The sequence below is a fragment of the Rhamphochromis sp. 'chilingali' genome, assembly GCF_963969265.1.
Source record: "Rhamphochromis sp. 'chilingali' genome assembly, chromosome: 20".
NCBI lineage: Eukaryota > Metazoa > Chordata > Actinopteri > Cichliformes > Cichlidae > Rhamphochromis > Rhamphochromis sp. 'chilingali'.
In genome coordinates, this window is record NC_137947.1 from 21054541 (window position 1) to 21071919 (window position 17379).

A 17379-nucleotide genomic window follows, 5' to 3' on the forward strand; every position below is an offset into this window, starting at 1 on the left:
ACATGTAGTTCATCCCTTTGTGGCATTGATTTAGATTGTAGATGCAAACAAAAAAAACTGACATTAATCAAATTGTCTTGTAGCTCACTTTCACACAGGTCTCTCTGAGAAATGCCATTCAGAATGAGTGCAGTGAGGCTAATAGATTATGGGGCATTTAAAAGAGAAGACAGCTACACTAAATTGGCACCTATGTTTTGGGATGAGGGTTATTATTCTCTCTTTACCTTCTTTTAAAGTTTTTTTTGAAACCTGTTTTGATTGCTCACTTCAGTTGTTTAATATATCACTCACCAGAGAAGACATCCAGGTAGGGTACTGGAGCAGCAGACGTCTGCTTTCCATAGTGTGCTCTCCTAGAGCCCAGCGTCCAGTAAGTCCCACCTGTGTAACTCTTCTCTGTGGTCTCCTGATCTGGAAATTTGGCCCCATCATCATGTCTTACACTAAGCTCATCAACCTCAGACGACCAGTCTGCAGACACACTGTGCGGCCCAGCTATGGAGCAGGACCTCTGCTTGCGTCTCCTAAACCCTTGGACCTTGTTGGATTCCAGTGATCCACTGATGGGATCTGTTTTCCGAGGCACGTGAGGGCTGGTAATGGGGGAGCCAACTGGAGAGGTGAGCTGCCTGGTGGTGGTCTTAATATAGGAAGGGTGGACAGGTGGGTAGAATTTGACAGTGGAGGGGGAGTTGGATGATCTTCGTCTAGGCTGAAAAACAGGGGGACTGTCTATTATCAGGTGGCTAATAGACAGACTATTTTTTCTCCTTTCTAGAGACAGAAAGTCCCGCCCACCACTTTCTTCATCCTCCCTCTCAACAGACAGGTCCATGCTGCTTGCACTTTTTTGAGTACCAGTTGGCCCTGTCCCTACCATTATGGAATCTAAATGGTCACATGATGTGTTTTTGCCAAGTACAGCCTGACTACCTTGACCCTGATGTGGAGTCAAAAACAGGCTCTCCAGTTCATCCTGGGGCTCCTCAGCACTTTCATATGAGGTGGTGGTGGCTGTAGTGTCTTGAAAGCTATAAGTGCTGTTAGTTTTTGGAAAAAGGCTGCCACTGCTTCTCTCTGTGTCTGGAGCAGAAGATGAAGGACCACTCTCACTCAGAGACCCTGGACCAGATGAAATTCTTGATATAGATATGTCACTCCTTTCATTCTCCAGTCTCTTACACTTATCATTCAGTTCTTGAGGTACACTTTCACTAACAAGAGGTGGGGAGAAACAGTCTTCATCCAGATTAAATAGTTGGTGAGATATTCCAGTCTCAGGAACTTTGCTCCCCTCCAAAGTTGACATATTGTTACCAGACACTTCAGATAAGTGTCTGGTAACAATTTCACTGGCAACACCTTGGTCTCTCATGGCCTGCTGGATATCAGAGAGCAGGTCTTCACTTTCAGTCGCTGAGTGAAAACTGTAGAGTTCAGCATCTGACCCTGAACTTGTCTTCCGGCCAGTCTCATCGCCCATAGATTCATGGCTGTCTGCAGTTAAATGGGTTAGATCCCCCTCAACATCTGACAGCATGCCCATCTCATCAGCTGACAGGCTTTTCTCTGCACCAGACTCGACCCCTGCTTTGCCAACATGTGCTGATCTCCCATCTTCCAACATATCATCCTTAGACAACCCTTTCACCTTGGATAAACTCTTCCTGATCTTCATTCCAGAAAACACAGAACCCTTTGACTCAGACTTTGATTTCTTCTTACCACCATGTTCTCCTGCTCCTTTATTTGTTTTATTGTAGGACTTTTTGGATTTTTTGTCCACTTCTCGCTCCTCTGCCTCACCATCACAAGAAACATCCCCTGTTGGTCCACCGCTGGCTCCTCCTTTCTTCTGCTTTGCTTCCTGGTTCCCCATGTTCCTGAGTAGACGAACACCTTTGGCTAATAGGCCATGATGCTGGGGTCGAGATTGGGCATGCTCGGTTTCCTCATGAGCTTCTGCTGCCGCCGGTCCTCTGTTGGTCAGAGCCCTTTCAGAGCCAGCTAATCCCTGCTGTCTGCCCACCACAGTTAACGGCAGCTGTGAGGATGATGCTGGCTCCCCCAGCACTGCTGAGGCTGATGATGAAAGGAGGAGGAGACTGGCAGTGACAGCCACGGGCTCACTACCACTCACTGCTCCCTCTCCCCCCCTTTCCAGCTCAGCCTCTCTCACATTCTGAGCCTTTCTCTCTTTTTGCTCCTCCTTTCCATCCCCATCTGCTTCTGCATTCTCAGCTGCCTTGCATAACGGGCTGCTGGTTGAGCGAGCAAGTCGGTGATGCTGGGGGGTTTGCTGCCCCGGTCCATTTTCAACTGGAGGAGAATGAAAGAGCTTAGGACTGTGTGGCTGATGCTCTAAAATACACTGCTGTTGATTAAGAAGAGAGTGTTGCTGTTTACGGAGGATATTGGTAACACTGCTCTTCCGCCGGCCTTTGAACGTGGTAGTGAAGAAACTCTCTTTTAGAAAGGGGACTTGGGTCTCCACCGTCTTTATGGTTTGCATCCTGCTCGCTTTGGTTTCATCCAAGAGAACGCCTGTCTACAAAGGGAGAAGAACAAATTCACACTGATTTACTGTATATTTACGCTTAGCTTAAAAATAGCAAAAGGGAGGCAATATGCTCTGAGATGAGTCATAATGCCTGATTGGCAACAGCTTAATTTTTCAGCATGAAAATTATGCCAAACACACCACCAATGCAGTAAAGGCCTGCCTAGATTAAAAAACAAACAAACAACAACAACAAAACAAGTAAACATAAAAAAACCCAAAACAAAACAGTGGACTATTACTAGTCATGGACTGACCTCCCTAGATCCTGAACCTCAACATGATTGAAGCATCACTGGGTCATTTTGACTGAACAAATCAAAGGGCAGTGAACATCCAAGTTGAACAGATACAACTTAAGTCTATTGTTTTCATGAGATGCTGACAATTTTGTATATAATCACCTCAATTATTTTCTCTAATTTCCATTTCAAGGTACAGCTATGATAATCTAAGGAGCTTGGGGGGAAAAAAGCAACTAGAATTCGTTAAGTTTCTTGAAGATGTTTCACCTCTCGTCTGAGGAGCTTCTTCAGTTCTAAGACCAATCAGTGGAGTCCCAGATTTGTCATCTTCAAGAAATGTAAAGAAGCCTAGTCTTTTTTTCTTTCCAGGCTTGAACCACAACTCATTTCTTTTGATTTTGCTTTCAATGAATCAGACTCTCTTAGAATTTTTCAAAGTGTTCTTGAGCAACAGTTCTTTCTGGGGGTCTTTCATAGGGTATTGGTTGCTTTTTCACTCGTTTTCAGTCCAGTAATTTTACCTGACCGTTTTAAGATGAATGTGTTTTTACTCTGTTAAGCCACTTTACAACAACTTATCAATCATTCAAACACACCTAACTTGGATCAATTAAAAGAAGGCTTGCCTAAGACAGCTCAGACTTCATTGAAGAATAAAAATCAGACCAAATATTCATTTTCAAGCTTGTTAGGCAGTCTCTGGTTTTTGACTTATCAATTTTTAATTGCTGCATGAATTTATCATCTTCCTAGCAAAACATAGAGAAATGTGGGCTCTCAAGACTTTTGCACAGTATTGTAGATCAGACAGGTCACTCGAGATCTCCAATTTTCCCCACACACAGATATACTGTATAACAAACAGCTAAATACTCATGTCATACTGCGCATCCCAGTGGAAGTAGTTAATCAAAGAGTCAGTTTAATGTGGCTGCCGAGTTACGGGAAATTATCTACATGTTGGAGAATATCTGGTGAAAAGATTATGATTTTAGCTTTCTCAAATCCAAATATTTACTGTTTAACTGAATGCATTGGTGTTGGATTTTTTTGTCACTTTTTGGCAGTGTATGGCTAAAAAAAAAATCCCACATCTACCGATCAAGAAAATAAATTAAAATCAGACACTTATTATGGATTAAGTCAAAGTGTAGGTATATGGTGGTTTGTCCACAACTTACAAGCTTATGATTGATTGGTGATAAATATTGCCTGTGCAGTTACAGGCAAGTTATTGTGTCCACATTTTTATGTCCAAATGGATTCTTCTTGTTTGTTCATTAGCTTGTATCAACACATGCCTGAAGACTGATTAACCTCTATGTGTAGTAAATTTAACATTTATCCTTCTAGCACCAATTATAAAGATCCCTTTTCTAACCATAAAAGATAAAAATTAGAACAAGGTTTCAACTTACAACATTCCGTTTAGGCAAAATGAAACAGTGTAAAATGAAAAAACAAGATAAATGCTATGACTTTTATAAAGATTTTCAAATATGAAAGATGTCATACTTGCCTGACTGGTGGATTCTCCTTGGTGGTTTAGTACTGACTGAAGAAAACAACACAAATGGGTGTTTGTCTTCTTCTATGAGCCGCTCCTTAGCCATGGGTCACATGAAGTCTGTATTTTCCTCATCACATGTCTAGTCACTGTGGCCATCTCTCATTAGCTCTGTGGAGACTCTCCTTACTAACTTCATCAGGACTCATGATGGGAACACACACAGCTATGTAACAGTTAAATAACACTATTATATTAAAATAAATCTGAAGTTAGACACTCAATGCTAATCTCAACTTCATTTCAGACAGCAATACAATTTTAATGGCAAATTAGAATAAAAACACACACATTCAGTTGAGTCGATCAGTAGCTGTTAGTCTTGGCTGATGCAATGTGGTGCCACTTTTAAGTCTATGCCCTCATTTAGCAAATGAGCTTCAGCTGTTTTCTCCCTACATAAGCTGTTACCAGACAGGTCAGTGACCTCAATCCTAACTGAGACAACATGTTTCCTATGATAACAAATAATTAATATTATAATTGAGTTTTAAAAAGCTGGAAGATTAGAGCTAAATACAGAATAATATAAATACATTTTCAAGGGTTGGTAGAGGAATAAAACTCTCAAAATCACTGCGTATAATTCTGCCTCAAAAGATAAAAGAACACGCATATTCCACTTTTGCATCAGATCCACAGAAAGCCAAAAATGTGCCAGATAGTTCGTACAAAAGTTAACTCAGTGCCATGTCTGTAGGGATGTACAGCTGTCAAAATGTTACTTCTAAAAAAGAAAAGAAATTATTGATTTGATGCAGTTTTACTTACAAGTTGGAGCAAAAAAAAAAAAGTTATATAACAGTATTTCTTCGTTCTATGCTACAAACTTTTTGCAGTGTTCAAGAGTAATACCAGGAATTTTCACAGACTCTCTAAACCCTGTCTGCTTCTTTGAGCTTTCACTTTTGGTCATACTTGTTGGGATTAGTAACCAAACTTTTCTGAGCAGTGCCACTTTAGCTTGACTACATATCCAGGGAGGTACTCACATTCCATCTTGCTTGTCGTTTAAGTCCCTTCCTGCACTAAACAGGCAGCCGAGGGTTATGCCATCCACTTCCTCATTGAGAGTAGCTGTTTTATTCAGTTTTCTGGACATTTTTAAGTATTGAGGAATGCTACAAAACATTTTATTTAAGGTCATCTGAAGTTTAAAATAGCAAGGAATAAACCTAATCAACCTAAACAAATGACAGTGGCCATATAAAAACAAAATGTTCAAATACTTAGACATGATAGCATACAGGTTGTAGCAACGTTTGTTGGGAAAAATACAACAAAATGACTGTTCATTGGTAAGGCTGTGCTTTACAACTTGTGGAAATTTTGTTGGTTAAAAGGGAAAAAATAAACTGGATATTTTAAACTACCAGGTTGGCATGACATGACAGCATTGCACAGTTCCTGCAGATTTCTTGTCTATGATATGAACTGTACTGTTCCACCAAATCCCAAAGGTGCTCACATCTTGGAATCACATCTTGTGACTGTGCAGGGCATTTGAGTACAGTGAAGTTATTGTCATCTTCAAGAAGCCAGTCTGAAATTGAGTGGCCATAAAAAGATGGACATAGTCAGCAGCTGAACTGCTGATAACAGGCAGGGCTAATCCAAAATCCGACCAGGTCATCCAAATGTTGCAACTGCAATCGAGGTTCATCAGACCAGGTGACAGTCTTACAATATTCTATTTTGGCTAATTTTGGTGAGGTCTTACAAATTGTAGCGTCAGTTTCCTGTTCTTAGTTGAGAGGAGTTGTCTTTTGAGTTTGATGTGCATTCAGATATTCTTTTCTGGATACCTTGGTTCTAATGAGAGGTGAATTGAGTTTCTGTTGCATTCCTGTCAGCTATAAGTATTCTGGGCATTCTTCTCTTACCTCTGACAAAAATACGTTATTGTCACTTAGAGAACTGCTGGTCACTGGATGTCATCATTTTTTTTTGGACCATTCACCTCCAACTCCAACAGATGCTTGTGTGTGAAAATCCCTGGATCAAACCTGCCTCTGGATCAAATACTCAAACCCACCAATCTGGCACCAACAACCATGAAGTCCCTTTAGTTACCTTTCTTCCCCATTCTGTTGCTCAGTTTGAGCTTTAGCGGGTCATCTTTAACATCTTTAAATGCACAGAGTTGGCTGACTTGATCTTTGCATTACCAAGCAGATGTCCCTAATGTAGTGGCTAGTGATTATAGTATTATAGCACTAATTATATTGTAACTGTATTTTTTTTTATTTTTTTTTTTAGCTCTGATTACAGAATATTATGGATAAATTCATGCAACCCACATTATATATTGCTTTAAACTGATCTGGTTGGATGTTAAGAAACTGCATTATTGAAAATGTGTTAAATATGAACGTGAGGCAGAGCAACACTCAACAAATGATTCATTTTAAGTGAAACTATTCTATGTAACAAAGGTGAAACACCCTAAATTACACAGTGGCAAAAAGACAAAAAATCAAAACAAATAAAGTAATAATAGACAAAAGGTTTTTTTATTTTTTATTGGCTTAAAATATGAGTATGATTGGCATACTTAAAATGTAACAAACTGTTGTGTTCACAATGTTGGCAGTTTACATTCCCAATACAGTACAAAAAATCCCTCATTTATCGATGAAGAATGTATTCTGACCCTGTACCGTGGCTCCACACTGTAGTGGTTTACACTAATAAGCAAAAGATCCCCAGTTTGTTTCTGGGAGAAGATACAAATTCCTCAGGGGCTGCATCAGAAAGGGCATTCAGCATAAAAATCTACCAGATCAAATACAAAGAGCCACCCCTTGTGGTGACCCCTTGTGAATAAGGGAGCAGCCAAAAGTAGCTTTCTGTATTATAGCATTGTGCTGAAAACGAATGAAATATTCACCGATGGCAGGTACAGGATTTTTTTTAAACATTTCTTTGCATACAGCAAATAAGCCAAAGTCATGTCATCATTTCCAATATAATACGATCTAGCCATTAATTTGTATGCTAGTTGTTGTAGCACATTTCTTTTTACCATATTAAAATTATTTTATGATGATTATTTGTACTCAGAACAACTTTATACTGCTCCGCATTGAACCTTCCCTCTAAAGTACAAGTGAATCTAAACACCTCAGTGTAGCTTTTCTTGAATTTGTCACCTGTTTTCATTTAAAATTTAGATAAATTTTTTTAGATTGAATTTATATATATATATATATATATATATATATATATATATATATATATATATATATATATATATATATATATATATATATATATATATTTCAGATTTTGATACTGCAGTGTGGAAGTTAAACTGTTAACAGCTTGAGCAACAGATCTTTTTGTACACCACTAGAGGTCGCCATTGTTCCACTATATCAAAGATAGCCATCCTTTTACAAAAGAGTTGTTAGATGTGAAATTTTGTGGAAATTCAAAAGATAACGTAAGATCAAAACACACTTTTTTAAACAAATGGACATATTTGTGTGTGAGTGTGTTTGTGTGTGTGCAATCTTTGTGTATCATATTCAGAAATATTCAAATGTACACAAACGGAATATAATTACTGTATAATCATTACTTGACAGAAAATTGCAAGTACATAAAATACAACCATTGTACTTATTATCTCCACCATACAAACCACAACAATCACATTGAACACAACAGCAGTTCACTGACTGTGGTGCCACACAAAATATTCACAACTCAGTTCGTCAAAAGGATCATTTTCAGACTGGCTCAAAATCTCTAGAAAACCAAAAACCAAAATCACAAAAATAACAGTTTTCTGTCGACTGTATGGACAAAATTTAAGAACTTTTTATATTTCATTAAAGACGCTGACAAAGGAGCACATGTAGAAACGCAATGTGCCGAACCTTTAATAAAACTGCATACCAGTCAAAAAGATGGCTGGGCAAATTAATAAAATGTAGAAGCCTGTGAACATTTTTTTTAAATATATATATATAGTTTTATTTAAAATGCAAATCCACTCTGAATGTTACAGAGCAAACTACCCACAGAGAGAAATGATCAGAAAAGTGTAATCCCCAACTCTGTGACAACATCCTCTCTATTTGCATCAATTGCACTTCAGTATTTCTCCTGCAATTTGTTTTTTAAGCCCTTTTCGAGTATTGTCCACTCACTTCACTTTCTTGCTGCTGTACTTGCATGAAATGATAAAAAGTTCTTCAAGGACAGTCACAACCTTCATGTCTGAACCTCACCTTACGCAAACCTTCACACACATATACGGCTTTGCTTAATGGATGCACCAACACAAGCACATACTGCAAAACCACCACATCGGGTTGCTGTGTTTGACATAGCAGAATAAAACATTAAAGATCTCTAGATAAAGAAACTCCACAGAAACAATTAAATGTATGTTTCTTTCTTTTCTTTCTGTGTTACATTTTTGATTTCTGTTACAAGCAATCTTAACTTTCCGTCCTTTACGTAGACTCCCTGGGAATTCTCCTGTGAAAGACCACTGAAGAATGCCTTTGCTGAAACTGCTGCTTCCTCCTTTTTTTCTGGTCCCAGCGGCACAACAGTATCATCTTAAATGTTGTACGAAAAGTCTTGTTGCACAGGGCGTAACACATGGGGTTGACTGTGCTGTTGACGTAGCATAGCCAGTAACCTACTGCCCACAGAGTTTCTGGGATGCAAGTTTTACAGAAAGCATTGATGAGCACCATGATGTTGTAAGGTGTCCATGTGATGATGAATGCAAAGAGGATGGCACTGAGAGTTTGAGCTGCCTTCTTCTCTTTTACCAAGGACATCCGCTTCCTTTTGGTGATCTGAGTCCGGGCTCGGGCAGCGAAACGCTTTGCCAGAGCTGCCTCCTTGAAGGACATTGGACCTGAGGGGGACTTAGTGGTTGTGCTGGTAGTAGTACTGTCAGAGGCAGTGGTAGTGGTTACTGGGGTACCATCCAGAGACCTATGGTTAGAAGTAGCCTGGATGGAAGACAATGATTGAATTTTGCGTGAGCAGAAGCGTTGGTGGTAGCTATTTTCTGAACTGTTTTGCCCTTCCGGAGTAACAGTGGCTATTGTGTTTGGAGCTACTGATGAAAGACTGTCTCGATTATACTCTGCTGCTCTAAGGGGATCCTCCTCTGAGGCTCCATCCAGATCCTCACATGAGGTTAGCTGGGAGTTAACAGCAGCTTTTATGCCAGGAAGGCTAAGAACAATGGAGAAAATAGCATGACTTTGTGGAATCATATCTCTACCTCCACAGTCCTCATCTTCTGAAGACCCAGACTGGTCCAAAGAGACTGCAGCATCATTGTTGTTCCAGCTGTCACTGCTACTCTGATCTGGATCACCATCTCCCTGTCGCATACTACCAGGTCTCCAAGAGCGAACACCGGGCCAGCAGTGGAAGCGGCCTACCAGTTCCCGACATGTGCTCTTTCTCCTAGAGAGCCTGGTCAACTCATAGCTGCTGCAGCTTCTAGAACTTCCTGTCTGATGGACAAAACGGGCTCTTTCGCCCCCACCGTTTACACCTCTTGCTCCTATTCCACCCGAGCCCTGCAACCCAGCTAGCTCTTTTGAACGATTCTGGGTCTCCTTGTAAATGCGCCAGTAGAGAACACTCATTATTGTCACAGGTAGGTAGAATGCCGCCATGGCTGTGCAGAAGGTTATAATAGGCTGTGAAAGGAACTGAATGTAGCATTCCCCTGAGGGCACTGTCCTTTTACCCTCAAGAAACTGCCATAGCAGGATGGCCGGAGCCCACAGGACAAGAGAAACAAACCAGGCTAAGCCTATCATGATCCCAGCTCGCCTTGTGGTCCGTTTGGCCCGGTAGGTCAAAGGCCTAGTAATTGAAAAGTAGCGGTCAAAGCTGATGACCAGTAGGTTCATAACAGATGCATTGCTTGCCACGTAGTCTATAGCCAGCCACAGGTCGCATGCCCAGTTGCCCATGGCCCATTTGCCCATCACAAGATAAGCTGTGTAGAGGTTCATGGAGATGACCCCTATGATGAGGTCAGCCACAGCTAAGCTCAACAGGAAATAGTTGTTGACTGTCTTTAGTTGGCGATTAACCTTGAAGGATACTACTACCAGGATGTTCCCAATGACCGTGACCAGTGACAGCATGCCAGTCAATAAGACAATGAGGACAACCTGCCACACAGCGTGGCCACCGAAGGGATCAGGGGCTGCCGTTGCAGTCCCATTTTGGGGTTCTAATGTGGAGTTTAAGAGCTTGCTGATAGAAGAGGAATTATCATCCATAGCATGATAAACCACGGGCGTTCCTCCAGTTCCTCCTTGATAGGGTGCATTGGACTGTGAGTAGGCTGCAGCCAATGGTGGTAGAGTGCTGGCAGTCAGGAAAAGACCAGGATCTGTGCTGTTGGAGCTCATTGTTATGTTCTGGCATATTCTAAAGAGAAAGATAGTAAAGGGAGGTAGGAAGGGACATAGAGAGGAGGGGAAAGGGGCACAAAAGGGAAAATAGACAAGTGTAAAAGAAAAGAGTGGCAGAAAGAACAAAATTTGAGAAAGTAGCTGATATTCCTATTCATATCCACTAGGTGAGGCTACAAACCCATTCTACAAAACTGGGTGTTTGGATAGCCAAAGATGTTTGGATGTTTCCTTTAAAACAGTCACCCTTAATTTTATTTGCGCACAATCTTTGTGTACACTTTAAATGCTACAAGCAATACATATCAAATTATACCTTGATGCTGAATTAACATAGGTAGATGGTCAACAATGATAGTAAGAGTGCAATCAGAGCTGTTTCTTATGAGACCCAATAAAATTGCAGATATATTTAACTTAGACACGGGTAATGCATTTTCACGTTGTTGCCTAGTCTATAAGGACTGTGTTAAAACTAAACACTACATCACATTAGACCCTTGTACCTGATGGTTTTCTGCTTACAGACCATAAATGGAGTTAGCACAGTGGTTACATTCAAAATTTAACACTCATATATGTCGCTAGTCTACAAAGGGAAACCGTTTTGTGATAATGGCAATTTTATATTTATTGAGTCAAAGTCTGGTAAAAGTTATAACAAGTAGGGGTATGAATAAAGCAGGAGGAATGAACTTTAGGAGATATTCTGGCACCTTTTCCCTGTCTGAGCAGCGATTTTTTTTCCTGCTCGCTAATTAGACATCAGCATTGATCTGGTCTTCCAAAAGCCCTCTAAGAAAGAAAAGATAGATCCTAGATAGATAAAGCTATCAACAGACAAAACCTAATGGTGAAACATGGAGAAAAGAGCACCAGAGGAGCTAATGCCGCCGTAGTCACAAAGAATATGTGAATATGCACTGTTTTTAGTTCAATTCAAGATGACTTTGCAATAAAAGGGCAAACATTAAATGAAAGATCCAGCTGTTTTTGTCAAAGCAGTTACTGATAATTGGATAACGAGATGAAGACCTCCAATTTCTAAACCAGCATGTTCTATTCTCTTCGAGTTTCGCTGAGCAATAACGCACAACTGCTGAGGTGAATGGATTTAGATGCATGCTTTTTAAATTACTGGCAAATCAGTTTGGACTTACAGCTAGGGATTCAGATAGTTTACACATGTGTCTGATGATACAAACATCAAATAGCACATATGAAAACTGTAGCTTTTTGTTGCCTGACAAGTGTAGTAATCAATACTCAGTACACAGCTGTGATTATACAGAGTGCCGCACATTACCCCCGCTTGCTTTTTATTGTGAAAGCCATGGGAGTAGTGTTTTCTTCTGCTGACATTTACAACAATGTTTCAACAAGGAAAAACATATTACCCCTTACCACCAAATCCACATGCCTATAGACACTATGTACACAAATATATAAGCACGAATATAGCAGTTGTATAATGTTTAAAGTGACAATCGTGCACACAGTATTCATCCCACAGGGAAAGGTATTTGAAGCCGAGTGCTGTACCTGTGCCTACACAGAATCTCAGACCTCCCACAGAGCTGTTAAAGAACCCCAGTAGCCAACAGCGTCTCATAGCCATTTGTGACACCGAGAGCCGCACACCGCTACTACTATTATGAAAAAGCTCCCTGCTGTCTTTGCTGTGGACACGCATCACTTCATCCATGCTCATCCATGGATAGAATGCCGTCATGTTTCACTCATATACGCTTTACGTGACAGTGCAGGGCATATAATTTTCACCGAAAGGCATCGTGTGCACCATATTTGCATAGAAATTTGCAGTATGCACAGATTCACACATTAAATTTAGCAATGTAATAAATTACAGCAGGCTATATGAAAAGCAAAAGCAGCCAAATACAAAAACAACAATGCCTTTGAGGGGGGAAAAAAACTTTCCTAGAGTTGGCAAACTTTTAACATTTTACAAATTAAATTGTACTGGGCATGTATGCAATGTGTTACTAATGCAAAATAAATAACATTTAACTTTACTTACCAGTGCAAAATGTGTTTGTTTGGCGATCACAGCAATATATTGACTAAATTTCTGTTTCTATTTCTATGTCATTATATATACACATTGTTCACTTTCTTTTTAAAAAATATCAATATCTGAACACAATACTCAAACAAAATCAGCATTATTACTCAAATAAATAAATAGTATACTGTTTGGTGTAATGCAGACATAGGAAGAGAGAAAAGGCTGGATCCTATGGGAACAGGCCAAATGTCAGAATTGCTGTACCTGTCCATGTCTCTTTTTGAGAGTTACACAATAAATCAGTGTTGGCACTGATGGGTCTGCAAGCCCCTCGTCACACTGACACAACAGTGTACATAATCCTTCAATCACACTAATAGGAGAAATTTATGGCTATCTAATTGGATATGCAGTCAATTATACAGCATAGATGTGTACAGTGTGTGTATATATATATATATATATAAGAGAGAGAGAGTATTGTGTGTTTATTAATACTCAGCTTTCCTGTGCAACAATAAACCAATGTTCAGATGATAATTCTGTCTGATATCAGGCAATTGTCTTACAGAACAAACATAATTATGAACGGAACAATTATGTTTTGTTGTTGCCTCCGATTGCATTAGTTATTTACCACAAATTTACATCTACATTCTGCTGGGAGCAAAATAAGTGAGAGTGGTTTTTATGTTTGTTTTCCTCTCAAAAAAATATAATCACCCCTCTTCAAATGAAAAATGTATGAGCCAGACGACAGTATCCTTTTCCAACATAGGTGGGCTAAAACTCTGCCAACAGCTGCCATTACAGAGAAGCCATTATACTGTATTTGTCTTGTTTTCTCCAAGTCAACATTAAGCTCTATGTCTTAAGTTTGACTCCAGGGCACGTAGGTGTGATAGCTTCAGGTACAAAGGAAGATCGATACTCGTTTACTGAGGTGCAACACAACTTGTTCCCTGACATTTTCAGGCATTTGTCCCAGCAGGGTTTGACAGCGCAATCCAAGTTGGGTCCAAGAATCCATCTAAATGATTGGATGACTAATATACGGCCATTTCAGCTTACTATTTTTAGCATAGTAGTGATATGGCCAAAAACTATTTCCACCAAGGATGAGTCACACTGACAAGCACTTTTAATGAAGGTTAAAGCTGCTGTAATTTGAATTTTGGTCACTCTGGCCCCAGAAGTGCCTAGATTTTTAACTTTAATAACTTGAACACACACCACAAAAATGCAAATAAAATACTGACAAACAAAGCAGAACCAGACACAACCTCTTCTTCAAAATAAAAGAGACACTGGCAAAGAAAACCAAGATTACTCAAGCTGTCACACATTTCAATTTTAACAGAGCCACTACAGTCAAAATGCATACATATTCAGCCAGCCCGACAGCAGTAACCAATAGTTTTGTGATAACAATCACTGGCTGGGCAGCACTGCATTGTCATATAGTTTGCAGATTTCTGCCTTGTGAAGAAGAAGGCAGACATCAAGAGCGACTCAGAACTTCAAACACAGATACAGTATTCATCAATTATCTTAACCGCTTGTCCAAATTCATGGCTGTAGGGGGCTCTCACTGGAGATGAGAAAGGGTCTGGACTGGCTGCCAGTCTATCACAGGACAAGCACAGAGAGACAGACAACCACACACACACACACACACACACATTTGAACCTATAGACAATTTGGATCACAAGATAACCTAAGACACATGTGTTTGGACTAAGTGCGTGAGTGTTGGGAGTCAGGGTACCTGCAGGGACCTGACACACGGACAAGGAGAACATGAAAAGTCCACACAGAAAGGCAGCAGCAAGCCAGCAGGTTCAAACCCAAAACCTTGTTGCTGTGAGACATCACTGCTACCACTGCAGAGACACATTAACCATGTACTAAAAGCCACAACTTCAATTAAATCTCATGAGGCTGTTTCATTTTGAGAACAATTCCTAAATCATTAAAAAAAAATTGTGCTGTCCCACAAAGTGGGATTGTGAGATATTACATAACGAGAACATGATGGTAAGTAGTGTCCAAAAACTAACTGCTCTGTGAATTTTAACTATCGTATATGGTGCAGTAAACTTGTGAATAAAGACTAGAATATTGTCACACAAATATAGTATTTTACACTTGATATTGCTTCACCTAACAATAACAATTCACAGCTCCATTTCCTAAAATTAGAATTAAAGAAAGGAGCATCTCAAACATATGCCAAAATTCTAAATGTTTTGGCATTGACAAAAAAAAAGTTAGCTCTACAATGCAGTCTGTAGTTACTATGGTCTATAGTTTGCTCTACTGTGCATGTGTAGACCAAATCTCAGCTTGATGAGTCACACTGAGATGCTCACAGTCACTACCACATATGGGAAACATGTAATGGTCTTACATACCTATAGAGATCAATGGTTTCCTTGGAGATATTGTGAACAACATTTACAGTATGAGTCATACAACCCACAAAAGACTCTGACTTTTGGTAACCCAAGTAGTAATCAGATAACTTGGGAATACGCTCACCTCTGCAAGGATATTGTGCCATGCAGCACAATTAAATACGAGTGCTCCATATATCTCTAAAAGTGAACCTGAAGCATTTTTTTCCACACATGAAGTTACTTTCGCTGTATACAAAGCACAAGTCTGTTATTCTTCACCACCTCAGATATGGTGAAACATCAGAGGCACTCTGACATAAACACCCAATTTTCCAACGACATTATAGGGGAAGCATTTACTTTCTTAGTTTTTAAGAAAGACAGTCATCTATTAATTATCATTTCAAACAAAGCTCAATAGCACCGTTGTTCATGAAAAGTATTAAGCCAAGGCTTGATGTAAAAAACTTAATTTAATACATTCAGACATAACAGACACTAATAAATCACACAGAATGTTTTTGTGATAGTAAATGGCATGTTTCCTGTTAAATTGAGTAACTGTACTAAGCTAAATAGAAAATAACAATATAATTGTATTATTTTATTTATATATAATTGTGTTTTGGCATGGAACAACAGTGGAAACTGGCCTTGTTCCTCCTGAAAAGGGATGTTGTGGTGGCACAGGATGAGCTAAAGCCATCACAAGCTGGAGAGCAGGGGGTTGCTGCCAGAAGATGGTGGCTAGGGTTGAGAAACAGCGCAAGGCCATCTGTCAGGTACTCACTGCTGACAAAAAGAAGCATTTAGTGCTTCCTTGGCAACAAACAGACTTGCTGGGAGTCCATGAGCAATACTCTCAAGTCAACTCTGAAGTTCACAGATTTTTAGTCTGGCATATCTTTAATCTGTTAAATAGCTTCGAACTGTTGCTGAAACTGTACCTGTGGACAGGTACAGTTTCAGCAACAAATTACACGTCCTCCTCCACAGGTTCTGCCCTACCTGATTTTAATCGGGCATGGTTTTTCCTTCACCATGACACACCACCTTCACCTTGTGATACCTTGGAGCTGTAGTCTGGAGACTTCTCACAATACTCACACCCAAAAAAAATATATTTACTTTAAGTGCTTTAAATCTGTACATCTCAGTAAATCTGTTGACAAGGATTTAGATTTAGTGACAAAAGAAAATGCAGTTACCTCTTATTGACCTCAGCATCAGTGAATATTTCCTACTGCTTGTGTGCTTTGTTTGTTAAGATATATGAAACTGCTGACTGACAAAGCCTCCCAGCTTCTAGGCTGCTAATATCTTTTGAGTATCTCAGACATGTTGATCCCTCCAGCTGTTTTTTAAAGCAAATATGTGTTTCTGGATTTAATAATATTATGCACATTATTTACTATGAGAGTGTCAGACACTCTGCCAGCGCTGTGTGCCTTTTCTCAGGAGCTGTGAGTCAGATAAGGACACGCTCGATTTCACAAATGTTTCTGTAATTTATTGGAGGCACGTGACAAGAAACACTGTTTATACTGTAAATCTTTTACGACAAGAAATATCCCTCTCATAAGCGGCAAGCTATTCATTCTTATCACATGTGAGAGATTCCTCGCACCCGAATAGCAAACATTATGAATGTGCAGGGGAGATAAGATAAATTAAAAAGGATGAAAATGAATGTAGAGTTTATTGAAGGATTACCAGACCCTTTCAATAGTATCAGTTATTTAGGTTACATGTGCTACATTTTACTTTGGGAGACATATCTGGACATCATATCGTGGGCATTCATGGGCTGAGTGAAGCTTCTAAAAATCCCAGTTTGTGAAAACACTTCATTAGTTTAATAAATGCAGGTTAAACCTCTACCATGTAAGGAGAAATACACAAAGAACCTTTCTCTAAGCTCAGGCTCATTAAGATAGATCGAAAAAAGGTGAAATACTGCCAAGTGGTCTGACAATGTAAAATTTTGTATAGACCCTTTTTCAATTTATAGATGTTGTGTATGTTTACGTTTTGGAGCAAATACCTATTTTGCAGGAAAAGCATCACATTTTTCAGTAAGATAATGCCAAACCATGTAAACCAGGTATCTAAGATAAAGTAAGCAACATGTTGCCCTAAAACTACAACTGTGCTATCAAAAG

General features: G+C 39.6%; 2 protein-coding genes across 3 annotated transcripts in view; both read right to left on the reverse strand.

The window, feature by feature from the left end:
• Positions 1-4453, reverse strand: part of fmn2a (formin 2a) — a 40218-nt gene extending 35765 nt beyond the window's left edge. Inside the window, exons 1-2 of one of the 2 annotated variants that reach the window (XM_080869523.1) lie at positions 4328-4453; positions 295-2551 (exon numbers count right to left, since the gene is read on the reverse strand). In XM_080869523.1, coding sequence (XP_080725649.1) covers positions 295-2515 — 2221 coding nt within the window. In that variant the 5' untranslated portion in view covers positions 2516-2551; positions 4328-4453. Of the gene's footprint in view, positions 1-294; positions 2552-4323 lie in introns of both variants that reach the window. The other variant, XM_080869524.1, reaches the window with a different exon arrangement.
• Positions 4454-7677: 3224 nt separating this feature from the next.
• chrm3a (cholinergic receptor, muscarinic 3a) overlaps positions 7678-17379 on the reverse strand; it is an 85190-nt gene continuing 75488 nt past the window's right edge. Inside the window, exon 3 of the mRNA XM_080869529.1 lies at positions 7678-10804. Within this exon, the coding sequence (XP_080725655.1) occupies positions 8842-10785 (1944 nt within the window). The 5' untranslated portion in view covers positions 10786-10804 and the 3' untranslated portion in view covers positions 7678-8841. The remainder of the gene's footprint in view (positions 10805-17379) is intronic.